The following is a 20156-nucleotide window of genomic DNA, read 5'->3' on the forward strand; positions in this document are numbered from 1 at the left end:
AAAGAAGCAAATAAAGTATATAAAAATAAAAAAACATTTCTCAACTCAGATGTCCTGGGTCAGAGATTTGTCCTGTCAGGAAACTTGCTTCTTAAAGGATACAGGAAAAAGCTGTGAATATTAAGAGCATAAGCTTTGGAAACAGAAAAGTTAACCTCTATCACTTAAATGTAAATAAATGACTGTGCCTCTACACTTAATAGTTTACATTACATATAAAGTAATATAAATATAAAATACAAACTATGTGATCTTTAGAGGGAGAAAGTCACTTTAGAGAGAGAAAATTTAGAGACTGTGTTTCTAAACTTCAGTTGGGTGTATCACCTAACTCATACAACGGTGATGAAGTTCAGATGAGATACAGTTGTCTCTTGGTTCCTACAGAAGATTGGTTCTGGAACTCCCTTTGTACATCAAAAAGCGGTGGAAGTTCAAGTCCCTTATACAAAATGATGCATTACAGTCAGCTCTCAGAATCCATGGTACCCAGGTAACGAGGGCTGACTGTAATTAATGTAAAATGTTTAGCATTCTATCTGTGACAGGTATTTTCGGGGAGATACAACTAGTAACTATCAGATTCTTTTTTTTCTTTTGGCTGTACTGTGACTTGTAGGCTCTTAGTTCCCTGACCAGAGATTGAAACCGTGCCCTTGGCAGTGAAAGCATGGAATCCTAACCACTGGACTGCCAGGGAATTCCCTATAGTTACTCTGGTACTCTTAAAATGCATACTTAGAAAAACAAAATGCAAATTGCAACTGAGTCTGGCCTAACATAAAAGAGTATACTGTATTTCACTGACTCTAAAAGCCCAATTATGGTAAGGTACATCAGTACTGTATTTGCCAAATTTTCCAATTAAATTGTGACAAACCATCCACTGCAAGACATCTCCCAATTTCAGAGATGATGAAATGTGAAAAAAGTGAAAATGTGAAATGTGAAAAGCACCAGTACATATAGATTGGTAAAATTCATTAAATTTAGTCATATAGTTGAGAGTTAAGATACTATATACCATGAAAACAATCATTCTGAAAATAAGATGAAGTCACACAATTAGAATTAAATTGCTTGCTTTCTTAAAGTACTCTTCCATGTTTATCATCACCACAAATTTTACCTAAGCTCCCATCTGTTACTTCCTCAGAGAAAAGTTCCTCCAACACTGAGACTAGAATGGATTCCTTTGTTGCACAGTCCCACTGTATTCATTACTTCTCCATAATACTCATCATATATTGCTCAATAAAATAATCTTCTCCAGTTGATCTCAAGTTCAATAAAGACTATTTTGTTCAGTAAAATATACCAAGTGCAAAGGTTGCAAAATCATACAAACGAGAAAGGAAATATAAGCAAGTAAGGTGGTGAGTGCAATACGATCCCTCATTATTTTTCACAGCACCAGTACATATTATTGACAGTTTAAAAATAAACCCATTTAAAATTTTAAGCTTTATTTCATTTCATTAAGATAAGAGAGAACTTTAAGAAAAATCCATGTTGATATATGTATATTTGGTTCATTCATTTAACTTACATATAATAGTATATACCACAATATGACAATATTCACGTACTCATTCCAATATTTGCTTTTTCTATTATTCACAGGAATCAGGATGTTTCTAATTTTCTGCTACAGCAAAAAATATCTCAGTACGCAAGACACCTCTATGGTATATTAAGGGTTTTAAGATATGTTCAATTTCATTTTCATGTCATCTTTTCTAGATATTGAAAACTGCTCTCCAAAGTTTTTGTATCAAATCATACTCCTATAAACAGTGCACAAGATATTCCCTTATACTTTATCCTCACCAACATCTGTTAAAATTTTATAAATCTGATAGGTGTCAAATGGTACTGATCTCATTTGCATTTTCCTGACTAATTATGAATTTGAGAATTTGATTTTCATGGGTTTATTGACCATTCGTGTTTCCTCTTTTGTAAATTAGCTTTTTTTTTTTCAACTGATCTCCCTGTAAAGTTTTTGGTTATATATGCTGTAAATACTGTCTTAGCATTTTAACTTTGTTTATGATTCATCTGTAACAAATAAGTTTTAAATTTTGTGCAGCCAAGCTTATCAGTATTTTCTTGAAAGAATTTTAAAGCTTTGCTTTTCAAATTTTAGATTATAATCTACCTAGAAATAAATCTGGGATATGATATGAGATGGGTTTAATTATTTTTTTTCTTACAGTTAACAACTATATAAATACCATTTATTAAATATTTTACTCTTTCCTCAGTGATCCAAAATGCCAACTTAATATTAAATTACACTGATTCTTCACAGTCGCTTATTTTTCCATATAAATCTTAATACTGACTTTTCAAGTTTCACTATATGCCCTATTGGGATTTTACTTAAAATTCATTTACAGATTAATTTTTGGAGAACTGACACCTTATCAAACAGAGTCTTCTCAATAAGCTTAACATATTTCATTCATTCAGATTTTTGCTTATATCTTTCAATAAATTTTTTTTACTTTAGAGACCTCTCAGAAATTTTTCATTCCTGTGTACCCTCTTTTTGACCCAAACTCCTGATGTCATCACATTGACAAAAGCCTAGCTAAGACATCATTTACTCCTACAAATATTTTCCTAACTTTCCAGATTCAATTAGACACTCCTCCTCCATGTTCTTAGTTTTATTTATTCATTCTTGGCTTAGTATGCCCAAGAGTTGTGTCAGGCACAGAGGTTATATATATACCTACAGTCCCTAGCTTCACAGAGCTTTCATTCTAACAGGAGACAAAGAATAATAAACACATTCAAGGTGACACATGGTATTACCAGGGAAGTATACTGTGCTATAAGAATACTTGAGAGAAATATGTAACTCTTGGGGGATGGTTGGATGGGGGGGAGAAGGTGTCAGTTACTGCTTTTCAAGGAAGTAACATGTAGACTGAAACCTGTAAGAAGAACAGAAGTTAGCAAACACAATAGTGACTAAATAACATAGTACTGACATCCCTGTCTTACTGTTGATTTTATTGGAAGAGCTCCACTGCTTAACTGTGAAATCATCTATTCTCTGAATATGTTTCCTCCCTTGACACAATTTCTTGGCTCTAATACTGCCTACAATAATCATTAACTGCTCTCTGGTTCTTCTTTCTTCCTTAAATGCTAGTATTCTCCATGGCTCTCTCCTTTTCATTTCTTTTTTCAATCTAAATAATTATTTCTAAAGGAAATTTTCCATTTTCAGAGTTTCAAATATGGATTTATGTACTAAGGACTCCCAAAACTTTTACCTTTACTCACTCCACTACAGATTTTCACATCTGCATTTCCAACTACATACTAGATGACTCTCTATATGTTCTACAGAATCCTCAAGTGTTAGACATATTAACATTTGATCTTTTTATACATGGTATAAACTGCCAACTAACCAGTGAAAGCAGATCTCCCTCCCATATTAGAATAATCATTCATAATGATATGAATGAGTCACTATTCTGAATGTATGTTGGTGAGTATGCTCTTCTTGAAAGACAGTTTATAAAATAAATGCAGTTACTAAAGGTTTGGGAATATGAAGATTGTTTCAAAGACTGAATAATCACAGAATTTTTTTATTATTATTATATTTTTAATCATAGAATTTTATAGGCCAGGTACGAGTTTATTTTTAAAATTTTAAATATATAAATATTGCTAGGCTACTAGTTGCATTCAATCAAACACAAATCTAGATATTGTGGTGAAGGTATTTTACAGATATAATTAAATTCCATGATCAGTTGACTTTAAGTAAAGGAGATTATCCTGGATAATGTGGGTGGACCTCATTCAGTCAGTTGAAAGGCCTTAAAAATGGGGCTGAGGTGTCCCTAAGAGAGAAAAGAAATTCCGTTTATGGACAGAGCTTCAGCCCACACCCATTCATTCTAGCCTGCCCTTCCTGATAGCCTATCCTAAGGACTTCAGACTTGACTAGGTTGCCCCTACAACTGTGTAAACCCAATCTCTCTATATATATTTTCTTATATCCAAAAACCAATTCCTTAAAAACCTAGTTAACCTTCTGGTCTATTCGTTTCCAATCAGTTCCATGTACCAGTGACTACACCCAAACTTTTTTTCTGGACATGGTTTTTAAACCTATTTTTCAACTTAATCTTGTAATATGTTCCTTCCTCTCCATCCCACATTAGACCATCACCATCTCTTACCTGAACTAGTGATTGAAAAAGCCTCCTAACTGGCTTCTCAGATTAGTTTTTTTCTCCTCTATCTATTCTCCACACTGCTGCCAGAGGTCTCTTTCTGGAAAACAAATATGATCATGTCACTATCCTTCTTTAAAATTTTTGAAGTCGTCCTACGTATAGGATAGAAGTAAATTTGTTTTCTATTTCATTATTTTTTTTTAAACTCTTATTTTCTTCTATTTTTCTTTGCATTTAATTATGTTACTTTTCTAACTTATTAAGATGCATATATAGGTCATTGTTGCTTTTCTCCCTTTCTAATAGGCATTTAAGGTTTTAAATTCTCTCTAAGAATTGCTTTAGCTAATCATACCAATTCTGGTATGTACTATTTTCATTACCCTTTAGTTTAAAATATTTAAAATTTTCTTTGACCAATGAGTTATTTAGAAATTTCTGTAATATCCAAAGCAGAACTTTGTAAGTTCCAATAGGAAAATAGCAGCAGTTTATTTCCAAAATTTCCCACTTTCCCCCTAGAACTCATTACAGAGCAACAAAGATAATCTGAAAAGAGAGAGAGAGAAAAGAAAAGAGAAGAAACCCTGTATCTTCAATGAACCTAGGAGACAATTAAAACCTGAAAGTGCCAAATTGTAAGTAAATACGGCCCAAAATACTTGGGAACCTCTGCAAAGGAGAAAGTCATGAAAGATTAAAGAAAGTCTAGTGGGGCAACAGCAGCAAATTTTTACTCCAGAAAGAGAGGGTCTTCTCCTAAATGGGAACTGCAATGTTTAGTACTGAAACTGAATGGGGGAATCTCAGAAGGAAGCAGAGCAAGGAGTGTAGAAAGTGTCATCAGTCACCTGAGGGTGAACTAGAAGTGACAGGTCTCAGATAGGACTCCCTTTTAAAATCAAGGCATGCATTGTCCCCTCTGTAATTTCAAACTTGAAGAAAAATTAAATGTATAGTACAATGAACTACCATATACCCTTCACAGATTCTCTAACTGTTAACATTTGAGCACGTACTTTAAAAGCCAAGAGCTGAATTCCTTGGTAGCAGAAACTCCTTAAACATATATTACTGAGAGGCAAAGGAGATGTGGCTTTATTCTGAAGAAAGAATCTATCAGAACAGAAGAGAATAGAGATCTTGAGCAGAGAAACCTGGAAAACAGCCTTGCTCCTAATGTCCTGTCCCACCTCCTTCTCCCACTCCAGTCTTTTCTAACAGGTGGTTTGAGAAAACTTATCTCATTCAAATACGAGTAACAAAAGTGGCAAGTATCCATACAAAAATACCATTTAAAAAATGTAAAAAAGCAGCACAACATCCTGGACAAAGAAAACTCAACAGAATATACCACTGCAAAATAGATAAAACTATAACACTACTTTTCAATATGAATCCAAAATTTCTTAATGCAGCTATGAAGAAAGATATCAGAGCAGAAATTTAAGAACTCAGGGAAAGACAAACAGCTAAGAGGAGAAAATGAAATAAGCACTGCAGAACTCATGAAAGAAATGGACGAAAAACACTTTTTAAATTAAAAAAATGAAGACAAAACTACAATGAGCAAATGGTAAAAATTATACCATAAGTAAAGAACAAGCAGGACAGAATTTTTTAAAAATAAAATAAAATGACAGATTAAAAAAAAAGATGAAAGAGTTAAACCTACATCCTCAAAGGGGATCCCATGCTTTAAATAAAACTGACTCAAAATAGTCAACACTGAGGGAAAAAATCTAGCAAAATAATTGTAAAAAATATTTTCAGCAACCAGACAAAAAAAGAAGGTACTTATGAGGGACAAGAAAACCAGATGACATCCTAATTCTCTATTGAAAATTCAATGTCAGAAGACAGTGGGAAAGTATGTATAAGAAACTCAAGAAAGTATGATTCAGATAAGCCATAATGGAAAAGAATATTAAAAAAAAAGAATGTATATATGTCTATAGCTGAGTAATTATGCTGTGCAGTAGAGACTGGCACAATTTATCAACTATACTTCAATAAAAAAATAGAATTAAAAAAAAAAGTGTGATTCAATTATTTTATGTCTAACCAAGCAGTCCCCTTTAGGAATAAGGCTATAGACAAATGGTTTTCAATATGCAAAAAACTCAGTTCTTACTCATATGAGCCCTTTCTGAAGTAACTCGAGGACAAACTGCTACCAAGAGATGACAGGAAAAATTTCAGCAAAAGGACTTGCAATTAGCACCAATACATATAACTGTAGATTTAAGATGAAAACAAATGGACATACAGGTGACAGAATGGAGTGTAACTGTTACATGCTCAAAACCCATGGGAATAACAGTATCTGCAAACACATGAAAAACAGAACAATCATAAAAAGTAGAATAAACTTACTGATGGCACACTTAACAGCAACAGAGTCAAAGATGAGAGTCAAGTAGTAAAAATTTAAGTAAAATCATAACGAACAATAAAATAATGCTATATTGGCTAAAACTAGTTAATAAAGCAGAGGAGGGGAAGGAAGAGAATAAAGTTAATATAAAAGTTACTTATTAAGGAAAGCAAAAGATACTGCTTTAAAGAGGGAGAAAGATGAGTATTAAATGAAAGTATGAAGGTAACCACTGATGGGGTTCCTAATAACAGAACTAGCATTTAAAAAGCACAGAAAACAGACCACATGGATTGTAATCCTTCTGTTAGATAATGTAGACTTTTTGCCAAAAAGTACAAAAAAAGTCACTTTATCATTGTAAAGGTATAAATTACAACAAAGAATAAAGATAGGTATACATATGCTCCTAATACTATGGTAGCGACATTAAGAAAGTGGAAGTATAAAAAGAAATAGAAACACAATTCAGTTCAGTTCAGTTCAGTTGCTCAGTTGTGTCTGACTCTTTGCGACCCCATGAATCGCAGCACACCAGGCATCCCTGTCCATCACCATCTCCCGGAGTTCACCCAAACTCATGTCCATGGAGTCGGTGATGCTATCCAGCCATCTCATCCTCTGTCGTCCCCTTCTCCTCCTGCCCCCAATCCCTCCCAGCATCAGGGTCTTTTCCAATGAGTCAACTCTTCACATGAGGTGGCCAAAGTACTGGAGTTTCAGCTTTAGCATCATTCCTTCCAAAGAACACCCAGGGCTGATCTCCTTCAGAATGGACTGGTTGGATCCCCTTGCAGTCCAAGGGACTCTCAAGAGTCTTCTCCAACACCACAGTTCAAAAGCATCAATTCTTTGCCGCTCAGCTTGCTTCACAGTCCAACTCTCACATCCATACATGACCACTGGAAAAACCATAGCCTTGACTAAACCATAGCTCTGTTGGCAAAGTAATGTCTCTGCTTTTCAATATGCTATCTAGGTTGGTCATAACTTTCCTTCCAAGGAGTAAGCGTCTTTTAATTTCATGGCTGCAATCACCATCTGCAGTGATTTGGGAGCCCCCCAAAATAAGTGTGACACTGTTTCCACTGTTTCCCCATCTATTTCCCATGAAGTGATGGGACCAGATGCCATGATCTTCGTTTTCTGAATGCTGAGCTTTAAGCCAACTTTATCACTCTCCTCTTTCACTTTCATCAAGAGGCTTTTGAGTTCCTCTTCACTTTCTGCCATAAGGGTGGTGTCATCTGCATATCTGAGGTTATTGATATTTCTCCCGGCAATCTTGATTCTAGCTTGTGCTTCTTCCAGCCCAGGGTTTCTCATGATGTACTCTGCATATAAGTTAAATAAGCAATATACAGCCTTGACGTACTCCTTTTCCTATGTGGAACCAGTCTGTTGTTCCATCAAACACAACAGGAAGTTTAAATTTATTTCTCCCATTCTGAGACAAGTAAACAGAAATAAATAAGGAAATAGATGATGTAAACAACATAATCAAAACTGAAGAGCTAAAGGATATTCATTTAACTCTATCCTAAAAAATGATTCTATCTTATTCTCAAAGAGCTACTGAACTTTCATTTCATAAATTCTGAGTATGTTAGGTTACTAAAAAAAAAAAAAAAACCTCAATAAATTCTAAAAACAGAAATACAAACCACATTCTCTGATAAACAATACAATGAAACTAGAAATTTACAACACAATCTGAAAATAAAAAGATCTTCAATCTGAAAATTTAAAAAGTCTCTCAAACAACACTGGGTTTAATAGGGGAAATACAAATGAAATCTGTGGTGTTTTGAGAAAATAATATAATCCTGTGGGATGCTAGTTCCTTGATCAGGGACAGGACAAAACCCAGACCCTCAGCATGAAAGCATGGAGTTTTAACCACTGAATTGCTAGGGAATTTCCAAAATAATCATTTTAAATTCTCTTTTTAATGAGAAAAATGAAATTAACTGAGTTACGACTATAGTTCAAAAAGTTAGGAAAGGGACTTCCCTGGCAGTCCGGTGGTAAAGAATCCGCCTTCCAATGCAGGGGATGCTAGTTTGATCCCTGGTCTGAGAACTAAGATCCCACAGGCCAGGAGGCAAATAAGCCCACACATGGCAACCAGAGAGGCCCACTGAGACGACGACTGAGCCAGTGCCCTCTAAAGCCCACATGCCACAACCAGAGAAAGCTGGCGGGCCACAAGAAGACCTAGTGTAGGAGAGAAAAAAAAGGAAAAACAACTAAATTAACTGAAGAAAAGTAGAGGAAAAAATTTATTAAGCTAAAAAAGAAATTAAGGAGTCAGAAGACAAAGCCAGAGAGCTAAGAAAAAATTTCAAAACCTCTTTGGTGGAGGCAGGTAGCAGAGTGAGGAGCAGAAAACAGGCTGATTAAAGTACTACCTCTCCTAATTAAGAGTAAAAAGGACAAAGCACAAAGATTAAAAAGAATCAATGGGGATAAACCATAGAAATAGATAAAATTTTAAAAAAAGAAAGACTACTTAGTAAAGATATAGATAAAATATATAATTTTCTAATAAGATATAACAAAGCAAAACTGAATACAGAGAACCTAAACAGACTGATTTTCACAAAATAAATGAAAGCTTTAAAAGAACTATTCACTGAACAAAATGAAACAAACCAGGCTACAAAATTTTACATGGGAATTTCATGAAATCTTAAAAGAGCTGATAATTTTAACACTATTTAAAAACTGTTGTACATTTTAGAGCACAGGCAACTTGCAAATTTTTTGTGAAACTAAACATTAATACCAAAACTTGAAAAAGACTGCATAAAAAAAGAGAAGATTGCAGATCAGATCAATCTTGCTTTTTTTTTGCAACTTGATTAAAAAGGTAAAGTGCTAAAAAACAGAATTCAGCACCACATTAAAAGAATCTAAAAACACAAATTTAGTTCAGTGTTTTTTAAAAAGAGGAGAAAACAGCATATAAATAATTCCTCAGATACTAAAAAGACATCTGACAAAAAACATACATTATTGATTGAAAGTACTCAATAAAATAGAAACCAACAGAGGCTTCTAAGCATATACATACATACATGCACACATCAGACTTAATGCAGAAACACTGAAGCATTCCTTCTAAAGTAAGGAATACAAAGGGGATGCCCACTATTCTCTAACAGTTAACTGTTCTAATTAGTCAATATAACCTGATAAAAAATATTAGAGGTGTAAAAATCTAAAGAGGTAAAACTATCACTATTGCAGATAAAATGATTATAATCTAGAAACTGCTAAGAAATAACTTGAAAAGTTAATGGAATTCAATAAGGCAGAGAGAAAAAAGTTACTATATAGAAATTAAAAGACTTCATGTATATAAACAATAACTAGTTGGAATATAAGTTCATTTAATAAGAAAAAAAGAGAAAAAGAAAATATCCAGGAATGATAATACGAAACAGCAAATTTTATGTGAAAGTGGTAGTCACTCAGTCGTGTCCAACTCTTTGCGACCCTATGGACTATAGCCCGGCCAGGCTCCTCTGTCTACAGAATTCTCCAGGCAAGAATACTGGAGTGGGTCACCATTCCATTCTTCAGGGAATCTTGCCAACCTACGGATTGAACCCAGGTCTCCTGTATTGCAGGCAGGCTCTTTTCTGTCTGAGCCACTAGGGAAGGAAAACTTTAAAACACTCCAGAAGGAAAAAAAAGTAATCCTGAACAAATGGAAAGGCATAGCAGTTTCTTGGACAGAAAGATTCAGTGTTTAAGACTCAGTAACTTAATTTAAAAATATAATGGAGTCACAGTAAAAGTAATAGCTCATCCTCCCACACCCACTAGATCTGACAAGGTGTTTCTAAAGCTTATACAATGATATACAAAAGAACAGCCTAGAAATCTTGGAAGAGAAAAATGACATAAGCCCTAGTTGATATTAAAAGTTACAAAAGAAAGGATCAACTGAGACACACACCTGTCACCAAAAGAAAAATTTCTACAGGATAAAAACCAAAAATAATATCAAAGATCAAAAGACAAATAACAACCCAGGGATAACATCTGCAATTCATACCACAGAGGGCTAATTTCCTTGATTTAGAAAGCTCTCTCAGTAAATAAGACCAATAATCCAACAGAAGAAAAGGAGCAAAGGACATAAAGAATTAATTTTTTAAAAAAGAAATAAGGTGACCCATACACATGAGAAAGGATGGCCAAATGCAAAATGGTACATAAGGAAACTATTTCTTCCAAATTTGATTGACAAGAATCTAGAGTTTGACACATCTAGTGGCAAAGGTACAGGGAAACAGGTAGCCTCATTTACTGATGCAAAATGTTTACAATCTCATTGGAGGGCAATCTAGCAATAACAATCAAAATTAAAAACATATCTGCCTTCGACCCATCAATCTCATCTCTTGGAATCTATCTTAAAAATACAAATATACGAATGATGTTCTGAAATGGAAAAAAAATAAAACATCCCTAGTATACACCTAAATGAAAATGAAATGCTGGTTGCTCAGTTGTGTCTGACTCTGCGATCCCATGGAATGTAGACCTCCAGGTTCCTCTGTCCATGGGATTTTCCAGGTAAGAATATTGGAGTGGGTTCCCATGCCCTTCTCCAGGGGATCTTCTTGACCCAGGGATCGAATTCTGATCTCCTGCATTGCAGGCAAATTCTTTACCATCTGAGTCACCACGGAAGCAGTCAGTATACACCTAAAGATGACTTTAAAAAAATATCTTCTCAATACATCTTTACAACGGTAGATGCAGCTGAAAATGATGATGAGACTATGCACTGATCTGGAAAGATCCAGGGATCCTTGAAGGAATGGCTGATGCCAGGTACAGAGGAAGAAATACAGGGTGAATCTGGAACATTCTGCTGTGCCAAAAAGCAAGAAAGCTATCAAAGACAATGAATTACCAACAAGACAATGCACTTTTCCATATAGGAATTCCATCTAATGCAAAAGGAATATCAGAATAAGAAAAAATTCTAATTGGTAATCCGCACTGAAATAAATGATTCAGGTGACAATGGTCAATGAATGGAATATCAGTAACTGAAAGACTGATTGGGAAATATACAATGGAGAGCTCTGGCATACTGATCTCTGAACATACTGATCAATGTTAGTTACCACTGAAGTTGGGTCTACTATATACTGGGTGCCTCCTAACACAATACATGATGGAGCACTTATGAATCAGAAGTGAATCAAGCTTCCAGGACCAACTTCCATTTCCAGGGAATGTAGGAGATAAAGGAACAGGGAATGACACTACAAGAAAACAAAAGATAAATCCAGATTTTTGGATATTCTAGAGGAAAAGTGAAAGTTTCTGCAACAAGTCAATGACATAAAATAGGAAAAAACAAAACAAAAGGAAAGGAAATGGGACTACTACATTTTTAAAAGGCAAAGTAGCCAAATGTGATGCGTGCATTTTGCTTGAATCCTGATTTGAACCAACTAACTACAGAAAGATACCTTTGAGACTATCAGGGAAATCTGATTATGGACAGGGAATTAGAAGCTACAAAAAAATGATCAAATTTTCTTAGATACGATGGTGGCACTGTGACTGTGTAGGAAAACACCCACATTTTCAGAGGTGCATACTGTAGTAGGGACAAAATAACATGCTGTTTGGGATTTGATTTAAAATTACTACAGTAGAGGAAGAAATGTATATAGTTTAAGCAAAGGTAGAAAAATCTGGGCAATGTGAATAATGGATACACAGATAGCAGTTTATCATACTATTCTCTCTACTTATATGTGCTTAAAAATATTCTTAAAAAAAAAAACAAACCTAAAAATGAGAATGCAACTGGTACAACATTAAACATCAGTGGCAGGCATAACCTACAGGTCACCAAGACCAGCAGTCTTCTTCTCTTCCTTTAAAATATGTATTTCACAATGAAATACTGGCTTATCTAGTTAAGGACAAAAATGAGTTATAATAAATAGCTCAGGTGATCATGTCACGGCTTTTATATTTGTTTACTTCAAGTTTAACAGCATTCCAGGAGAAATTCTGTATAAATGTTTTCTAAATGAAATGTAATAAGAAATAAAGGTTTTTCTTAATATATGTTTGTCTTAATACATGTCCAAATATTAATTCAAGACACCAGTACATATAATTATATATAAAATTATACACACACACACACACACAGAGGCCATACGGAAATCAACTACCCAACACAGAATATGGTTTAAATTCCCTTACCATCAATATTAAGCATCATTTTCCACATGGCAGGCCGAACAGACTGATGAAATCCAAACCAAACTTCCCTGCCCCCTCCCAGAGGGTGGTCGTATCCTTCTGGAGCTGAGAAAAAGGAACGCCCCACAGGTGTATATCTACAAGAATTAAAATGGTATATTTAATATTTTCCTTCCTATTTAATATTTAAATCTGAAGAACAGGTGAGTCTAGAGTACATAATCTTATCATAGTAAAATGCCAATCATTATGAATATATGAAACTAAACATTCTCCGAATTTGTGAAAGCAAAAAGCAGCTATTCAAAATGAAAAAAATCTCTCACTGAAATTCTCTATACTTAAAACTAACATTAGTTTGAGCAAGGCTTAATTTTCTTTAAAAAGTTTTAAAAAATAGTTTGAACCTTAAAAAATGCTACAGAATAAACAATCACTGACCAAAAAGCCACTTCGATAAATGTGTTTGTAAGAGAGTATTTTTCTTCTTTGGCTGCACTGTGCAGCATGTGGGATCTTATTTCCCTGACCAGGGACTGAACCCGCGTCCCCTGAATTGAAAGCGCAGAGTCTTAACCACTGACTGGACTGCCAGGAAGTCTCAAGAAAATATTTTTCTTTAAAAAGACACACTGATCCTTTACATATACACATAGATACACATATACATGTGTGAGATGCTAATACCATTAAAACAGTAATAATTTCAACATAATTTGATACTGTTATAAAAATAATGAAATCACCTTTAAGACAAGGTGATTTAACTAAAATACTAAAACTGAAAATGTATCAGTTACTCAAGATGGATAGCTCCTAAGAAAAAGGGTTAGACATTTTTTTCTGAAAAATATCCAACAGAATAGCTAAGCTAATGATGTACACTTACTTTCATAAGTCAGAAAAGTTTATATAACTTACTTCTGTCATTGAATTGGTATGGATGCTATTCCTCAACTGAGATAATCAAAATATACAACATCTGAAGGTTAGCCAAGGAAAGACTGCAAGACCTATTCTTGGGAAGGTCTTTCCTACTTAAAATCTAAAGAGGAAAAAAAAAAGCCAGAAGACCCACTTCATGGAGGGCAGATGTCGTAGCACCACGTCAACGGCATGGACAGGGTTAGTGCTGATTGGCTTGTCTAATTCCAGTGGTTCGGGCAAGGTCCGTCCTGTCAGTACTTCATGGAGTAGGTGCCAACTCACCCGAGAGACAAATTTGATTGACACTTTGAAAGGTCGATCTTTTCCACCTTCTCCAGGTAAAGTAACATCTAAATCCACCTGTTGATGGGAAAAGAGTCAACTGGTAAAAGTTTAAAAAGATAAATATAATTATTTTTAAGCTTAACGTATAAAAATATTTAAGAGAAGAGAAGGCAAATACAAAAAAATTACCAATCTCAATGTCAAATCAATAGACTAAAATGTCAGTAAGTCATTTATGCTAGCACTCTTTGTCACTGAAAAACATGGAAATGACTTAAATGCCCATTTAGGCACTATAAAAAAAGGATGAGGAAGACCTGTTGGAACTGCTATGGAATAATTTCTAAGCAATATTGTTAAAAAAGCAAGTACAGAAGATTATAAATAGTATGCCATCTTTTGCATGAGAAAGGGGTAAATAGAAAAACATTCATGTATCTGCTTATTTTTGTAAAAAGAAACAGCAAGCATGAATCAGAAATAAGAAAAAGCAGCTAACTTTCAAAGGATAGGAAGGAAAAGACTGGAAGAAATAAGTGAGGGATTAACAATTCTGAGCATATTTTCCAGTGTAGTTTTGATCTTTGTAAGCATGTTAAATTAAGTTCTACAACAACAACAAAAAAACAAATAAGGATGGAGGGGAAAAGCTAAAATTGAATAGATACTAAATCAAATGAAACCAAATGCAATTCAAACAAATAACAGCCAGATTGAAAGAATATTAAAAAAAAAAACACTAATGCAAAACTTCTGAACATAATAACATATGCTGACTACATTTTCAGTTAGAGGTGTGGGAGAGGGGTGAGTGGGAAAGAACTGCATACAAAATAAAACCTTAAATTCCTACTATCAGATTTGTTTTCTATAGTGACATCAGGTAGTAATTCAGAAACTATTTTATATGTACTGTATGACTGAATAAACACGTAAAAGTGGTGATATTTTGTGGAGTCAGGGGTTTAAAGGAAAAGCAAGTTATAAATATGCTACATAGGGAGTGAAGGAAGAATCCAGTGGGGATAGACTAGAACTAGTAGAATCAGTTTGAACTCAGCAATGAGCACATCCAATAACCAGATTTTGGTTTCTAAATTGTATTCCTCAACTAAAAGAAACAAGTGTACCTCTGAGATATGGCTAGTTGCAGGACTATCAGAGGGAAAACATTAGATGAACCTGGAATATCTTGGGTCCAAAAGTAAGGAAGTACTCAAGAAAAAAAAGATGTATCATGACAAAAGCACACAAATTTAAAGGGGCTCCTGCAGGCCAAATCTGGGACAATTTGGGCAAATAAATAAGGATAAATAAATAGAAGAGAAGAAAATGTGCTCCTTTACAGTAGAACACCAATTATTAATGTAGAAGGAATGACAGAATTACAAAAATAACCATTGTTATATAATAACAATCCTTCCAAGCAAGAATCGTCAGTTAATAAAAGTCTAATGAGAATCAGGATTCTTAAAAGTATCTCCCTTATTAAGTATCTTTGTAAGTTTAAAGATAATTAAAAGAAACAAGCTTTGAGCACTTTAAGCACTTTCTATACGTGCTTAAAAGTATCTCCCTTTCTTAAAACTTTGGTGCAAAGAATAAAATCAACAGTGAAAAAACAGCTTATGGAATATGAGAAAATATTTTAAAACATATATCCCATAGGAATACATAAAGAATTCCTAAGACTCAACAACAACAAAACCAAATAAAATTAAAAAATGGGCAAAGGAGTTGAATACACATTTCTCCAAAGAAGATATAGAAAAGGCCCATAAGCATAGGAAAAGGTGTTCTTCATTAGTCATTAGGTAAATTCAAATCAAAACCATAATGAGATATTACCTCACACCCATTACAATGACAACTATCAAAAACTGATAAACCCACAAATGTTGGCAAAGGTGTGAAGTATTTGGAACCCTTGTACACTGTTGATGGAAATGTAAAATGGTATAGTTTCTAAGACATTACGCTAAGTAAAAAAAGCCAGAGACAAAGGATAAATACTGTATGGCTCCACTTATATGAGGTCCCTAGAGTAAACTCACATTCAAATGGGGAAGCAAACCAAATGTCCATCAACAGATGAATGGATAAGTAAAATGTGGTATATACATACAATGGAATACTATTCAGCCTTAAAAAGGAGGAAATTCTGACACATGACAACATGGATGAACCCTGAGAATATTATGCTAAGTGAAATAAACCAATCACAAAACACAAAATACGGTATGAATCCACTTAAATGAGGTACTGAGAGAGGTCAAATTTATAAAGCCAGTAAGTAGAATGATGGTTGCCAGGGACTGAGGGAGGAAAAATGGATAGTTAAGGGTTTCATGGGTACAGAGCTTCAGTTTTATAAGATGGAGATTTACGGTGGCAATGGTTGTGAATGTACTTTGCCATTGAACCATATCTTAAAAATAGCTCAGATGATAATGTTATGTGTGTGTGCATGTGTGCTAAGTCGCTTCAGTTGTGTCCAACTCTGCGATCCCATGGACTGTTGCCCACCAGATTCTTCTCTCCATGGGATTCTCCAGGCAAGAATATTGGAGTGGGTTGCCATGCCCTCCTCCAGGGGATCTTCCGACCCAGGGATCAAATCTGCATCTCCTGCAGCTCCTGCATTGCGGGTAGATTCTTTACCACTGAGCCATGAGGGAAGCCCAATGTTATATATGTTCAATGTTCAGTCGCTCAGTCATGTCCGACTCTTTGCGACCCCATGAACCACAGCACGCCAGGCCTCCCTGTCTATCACCAACTCCCAGAGTTTACCCAAACTCATGTGCATCGAGTCAATGATGTCATCCAGCCATCTCATCCTCTGTCGTCCCGTTCTCCTCCTGCCCCCAATCCCTCCCAGCATCAGAGTCTTTTCCAATGAGTCAACTCTTCGCATCAGGTGGCCAAAGTAATGGAGTTTCAGCTTCAGCATCAGTCCTTCCAATGAACACCTAGGACTGATCTCTTTTAGGATGGACTGGTTGGATCTCCTTGCAGTCCAAGGGACTCACAACACTCTTCTCCAACACCACAGTTCAAAAGCATCAATTCTTCGGCACTCAGCTTGCTTCACAGTCCAACTCTCACATCCATACATGACCACTGGAAAAACCATAGCCTTGACTAAACCATAGCTCTGTTGGCAAAGTAATGTCTCTGCTTTTCAATATGCTATCTAGGTTGGTCATAACTTTCCTTCCAAGGAGTAAGCGTCTTTTAATTTCATAGCTGCAATCACCATCTGCAGTGATTTGGGAGCCCCCCAAAATAAAGTCTGACACTGTTTCCACTGTTTCCCCATCTATTTGCCATGAAGTGATGGGACCAGATGCCATGATCTTCGTTTTCTGAATGTTGAGTTTTAAGCCAACTTTTTCACTCTCCTCTTTCACTTTCATCAAGAGGCTTTTGAGTTCCTCTTCACTTTCTGCCATAAGGGTGGTGTCATCTGCATATCTGAGGTTACTGATATTTCTCCTGGCAATCTTGATTCCAGCTTGTGCTTCTTCCAGCCCAGTGTTTTTCATGATGTCCTCTGCATATAAGTTAAGTAAGCAGGGTGACAATATACAGCCTTGACGTACTCCTTTTCCTATTTGGAACCAGTCTGTTGTTCTATGTCCAGTTCTAACTGTTGCTTCCTGACTTGCATATAGGTTTCTCAAGAGGCAGGTCAGGTGGTTGCCATTTCTTTCCCCTCTCTTGAAGAATTTTCCACAGTTTATTGTGATCCACACAGTCAAAGGCTTTGGCATAGTCAATAAAGCAGAAATAGATGTTTTTCTGCAACTCTTGCTTTTTCAATGATCCAGTGGATGCTGGCAATTTGATCTCTGGTTCCTCTGCCTTTTCTAAAACCAGCTTGAACATATACTTTACCACAATTATAATTAACAAAACAAAACAAAACTCTATTCCCCACATAAGAAAGAAGAATAACTTGAAAGGAGAAACCTGGCAGATATCATCTTTACCAAGTGATCAAAATTAACCTCACCATTAGTGAAACAAGTACGTATTATGCGCCTTCTGATATGATACACTATAAGGAAAGAACATGTATGCAATTTTCCTGCCCAAAAACCTCAATCAGAATCTAATCAAGAAGAAGCTCCAGAAAAACACAGAGGGACATCCTACAAAATAACTTGGCTGTAATCTTCAACCATGCTAATGTCATAAAAGAAAAAAAAGAAGTCTGGGAAATTTTCCAGGACAAAGAAGACATGACATCTAAATACATTCAGGTATGGCAGAAACCAACACAACATTGTAATTATCCTTCAATTAAAAATAAATAAATTAAGAAAAAAATAAATACATTCAGGAACTTGGATTGGATTCTGTACTAAAGGGAAAAAAATGCTACAGGACATCACTGGGACAATGGCAAAACTGGACTAAGGGCAGAGCAGACAAAAATTACCAACATAAAATTTAGGCAAGTTGGTGACTGGACTGTGGTTTTTATCCTTGTTCTTAGGAAAAACACACTAAAGGGTATAACGTATGAAACCTACCCCTGAATGGTTCAAGAAGAAATAAGGATGTATATTTATCTTTATATATAGCTGTCTCTATAGACACAAAGAGAGCAAAAGAAAAAAGAGAACGATAAAACAAATGGCAAACTTTAAGAATGCTAATGAATCTGGGTATACATGAGTTCTCTGCATGAATCTTACAAGTTTAAGTTTGAAATTATTTAAAAATAACATGTTAAAACTGATAAATGATACATATAGACCATAATAAAATGGTCATAAAAGCATTTAAAAGACACTGCAAATGTATAGTTTTCTGATAAAGGAATGTATCTTAGCATCTTACCCCTGTAGTTGCCACAGGAAGTGGATTGGCTGTGTAAAGGCTTCTTTTTCCATCATAAACTGGTCTACGGTCCCCAAATATAGTCACTTTAAAATGCTGAACCATTGAGTCAACCACCTCCCTAAAAAAGGGAAAAAATGCATTCATATAATCCTCTGCATGATGAAATACAAAAATCTTAACTAAAGTAGTTTCTTACACTATTTAAAGCTGTCACAAAATTCTAAAAGATCATTATACATGACAAAGATTTTCCCTTCTGGATTATAGTTTAGGATACCAGAAAGACTGATTCCTGGGAATGATTCCAGTGAATCACTTAATTATTCTGGGACACAGCTGACCTGCAAAATATTATCCTTATAGATGATCTAAGATCCCTTTCACCATCTAAGCACTAACTGACACATTTATCAAAGAATATGGTGCTCTTTCCTTTGCGCTCAAATAGCACCTAGTACATGTCTCTCTTAGAACACTTACTTCACTGTAGTAGTAGTATCATAGACCTCACTTCTACTAGACTGTGAGATTTTAAGAGCAAGAAACACACCCGAACTCCTTACGCCTCCATCCCATTCCAATGGTATCTGGCCAATAAAAATGTTTTGAAACCTCTATTTTTTACCCAGCAAATATTTTTATCCTATATACTTACATGGTAAGATATTTTAAAAGTTTCTTTTTTAGACATTTAAAAAAATTGCAGATTATAGACAGAATAACACCAAATATCCACAAATCAATATTTATTTTTACACACACCTAATTTGTAAAAGCAGCAGAAAAATATCTAGAAGGGTATGTACCACACAGATACAATGGTTAGTTACCTCTGGAGAAAGAAGTGAAGAATGACTTTTTATTTTGTTTATATAATCTAAATATATTACAGTGACAGTATACTCACATAGTACTAAATATAATTTATAGTACATTTAAAAGAATGAGAAAAAAATTTCAATTCTAGCCCAGTCAAGTAGAAGAGAAAGGAGAAAGAAGCATTTTCTGGAACAAAACTACGTTGATTTGACACCCAGAGAAACTTTCCAAATGCTCAGTTTCTATTTCCCTCAACTTTCAATTTTATTTTGCAAGTATTTCTTGCACCACTCTTTTACTTTCTATTCCAATTACCGCCAACCTAAAACCTCATGTCCTACTACCTGGATTGTTTTAACTTTTAGGCCTCTAATTTTTTCTTCTCCAGCCCAACTTTTATACCACTGCCACCTGAGCCTCCAAACCTCACT

General features: G+C 34.9%; 1 protein-coding gene across 5 annotated transcripts in view; it reads right to left on the minus strand.

The window, feature by feature from the left end:
- Positions 1–20156, minus strand: part of LOC102274366 (argonaute RISC catalytic component 3) — a 118486-nt gene that overhangs the window by 55158 nt on the left and 43172 nt on the right. For 3 of the 5 annotated variants that reach the window (XM_070368437.1, XM_070368438.1, XM_070368439.1), the window contains exons 3-5: positions 18904–19024; positions 13919–14127; positions 12841–12977 (exon numbers count right to left, since the gene is read on the minus strand). In XM_070368437.1, the coding sequence (XP_070224538.1) occupies positions 12841–12977; positions 13919–14127; positions 18904–19024 (467 nt within the window). Of the gene's footprint in view, positions 1–4214; positions 5800–12840; positions 12978–13918; positions 14128–18903; positions 19025–20156 lie in introns of those variants that run through there. The other 2 variants (XM_070368441.1, XM_070368442.1) reach the window with 2 other exon arrangements.

The sequence above is a fragment of the Bos mutus genome, chromosome 3 (genome assembly GCF_027580195.1).
Source record: "Bos mutus isolate GX-2022 chromosome 3, NWIPB_WYAK_1.1, whole genome shotgun sequence".
Classification (NCBI taxonomy): Eukaryota; Metazoa; Chordata; class Mammalia; order Artiodactyla; family Bovidae; genus Bos; species Bos mutus.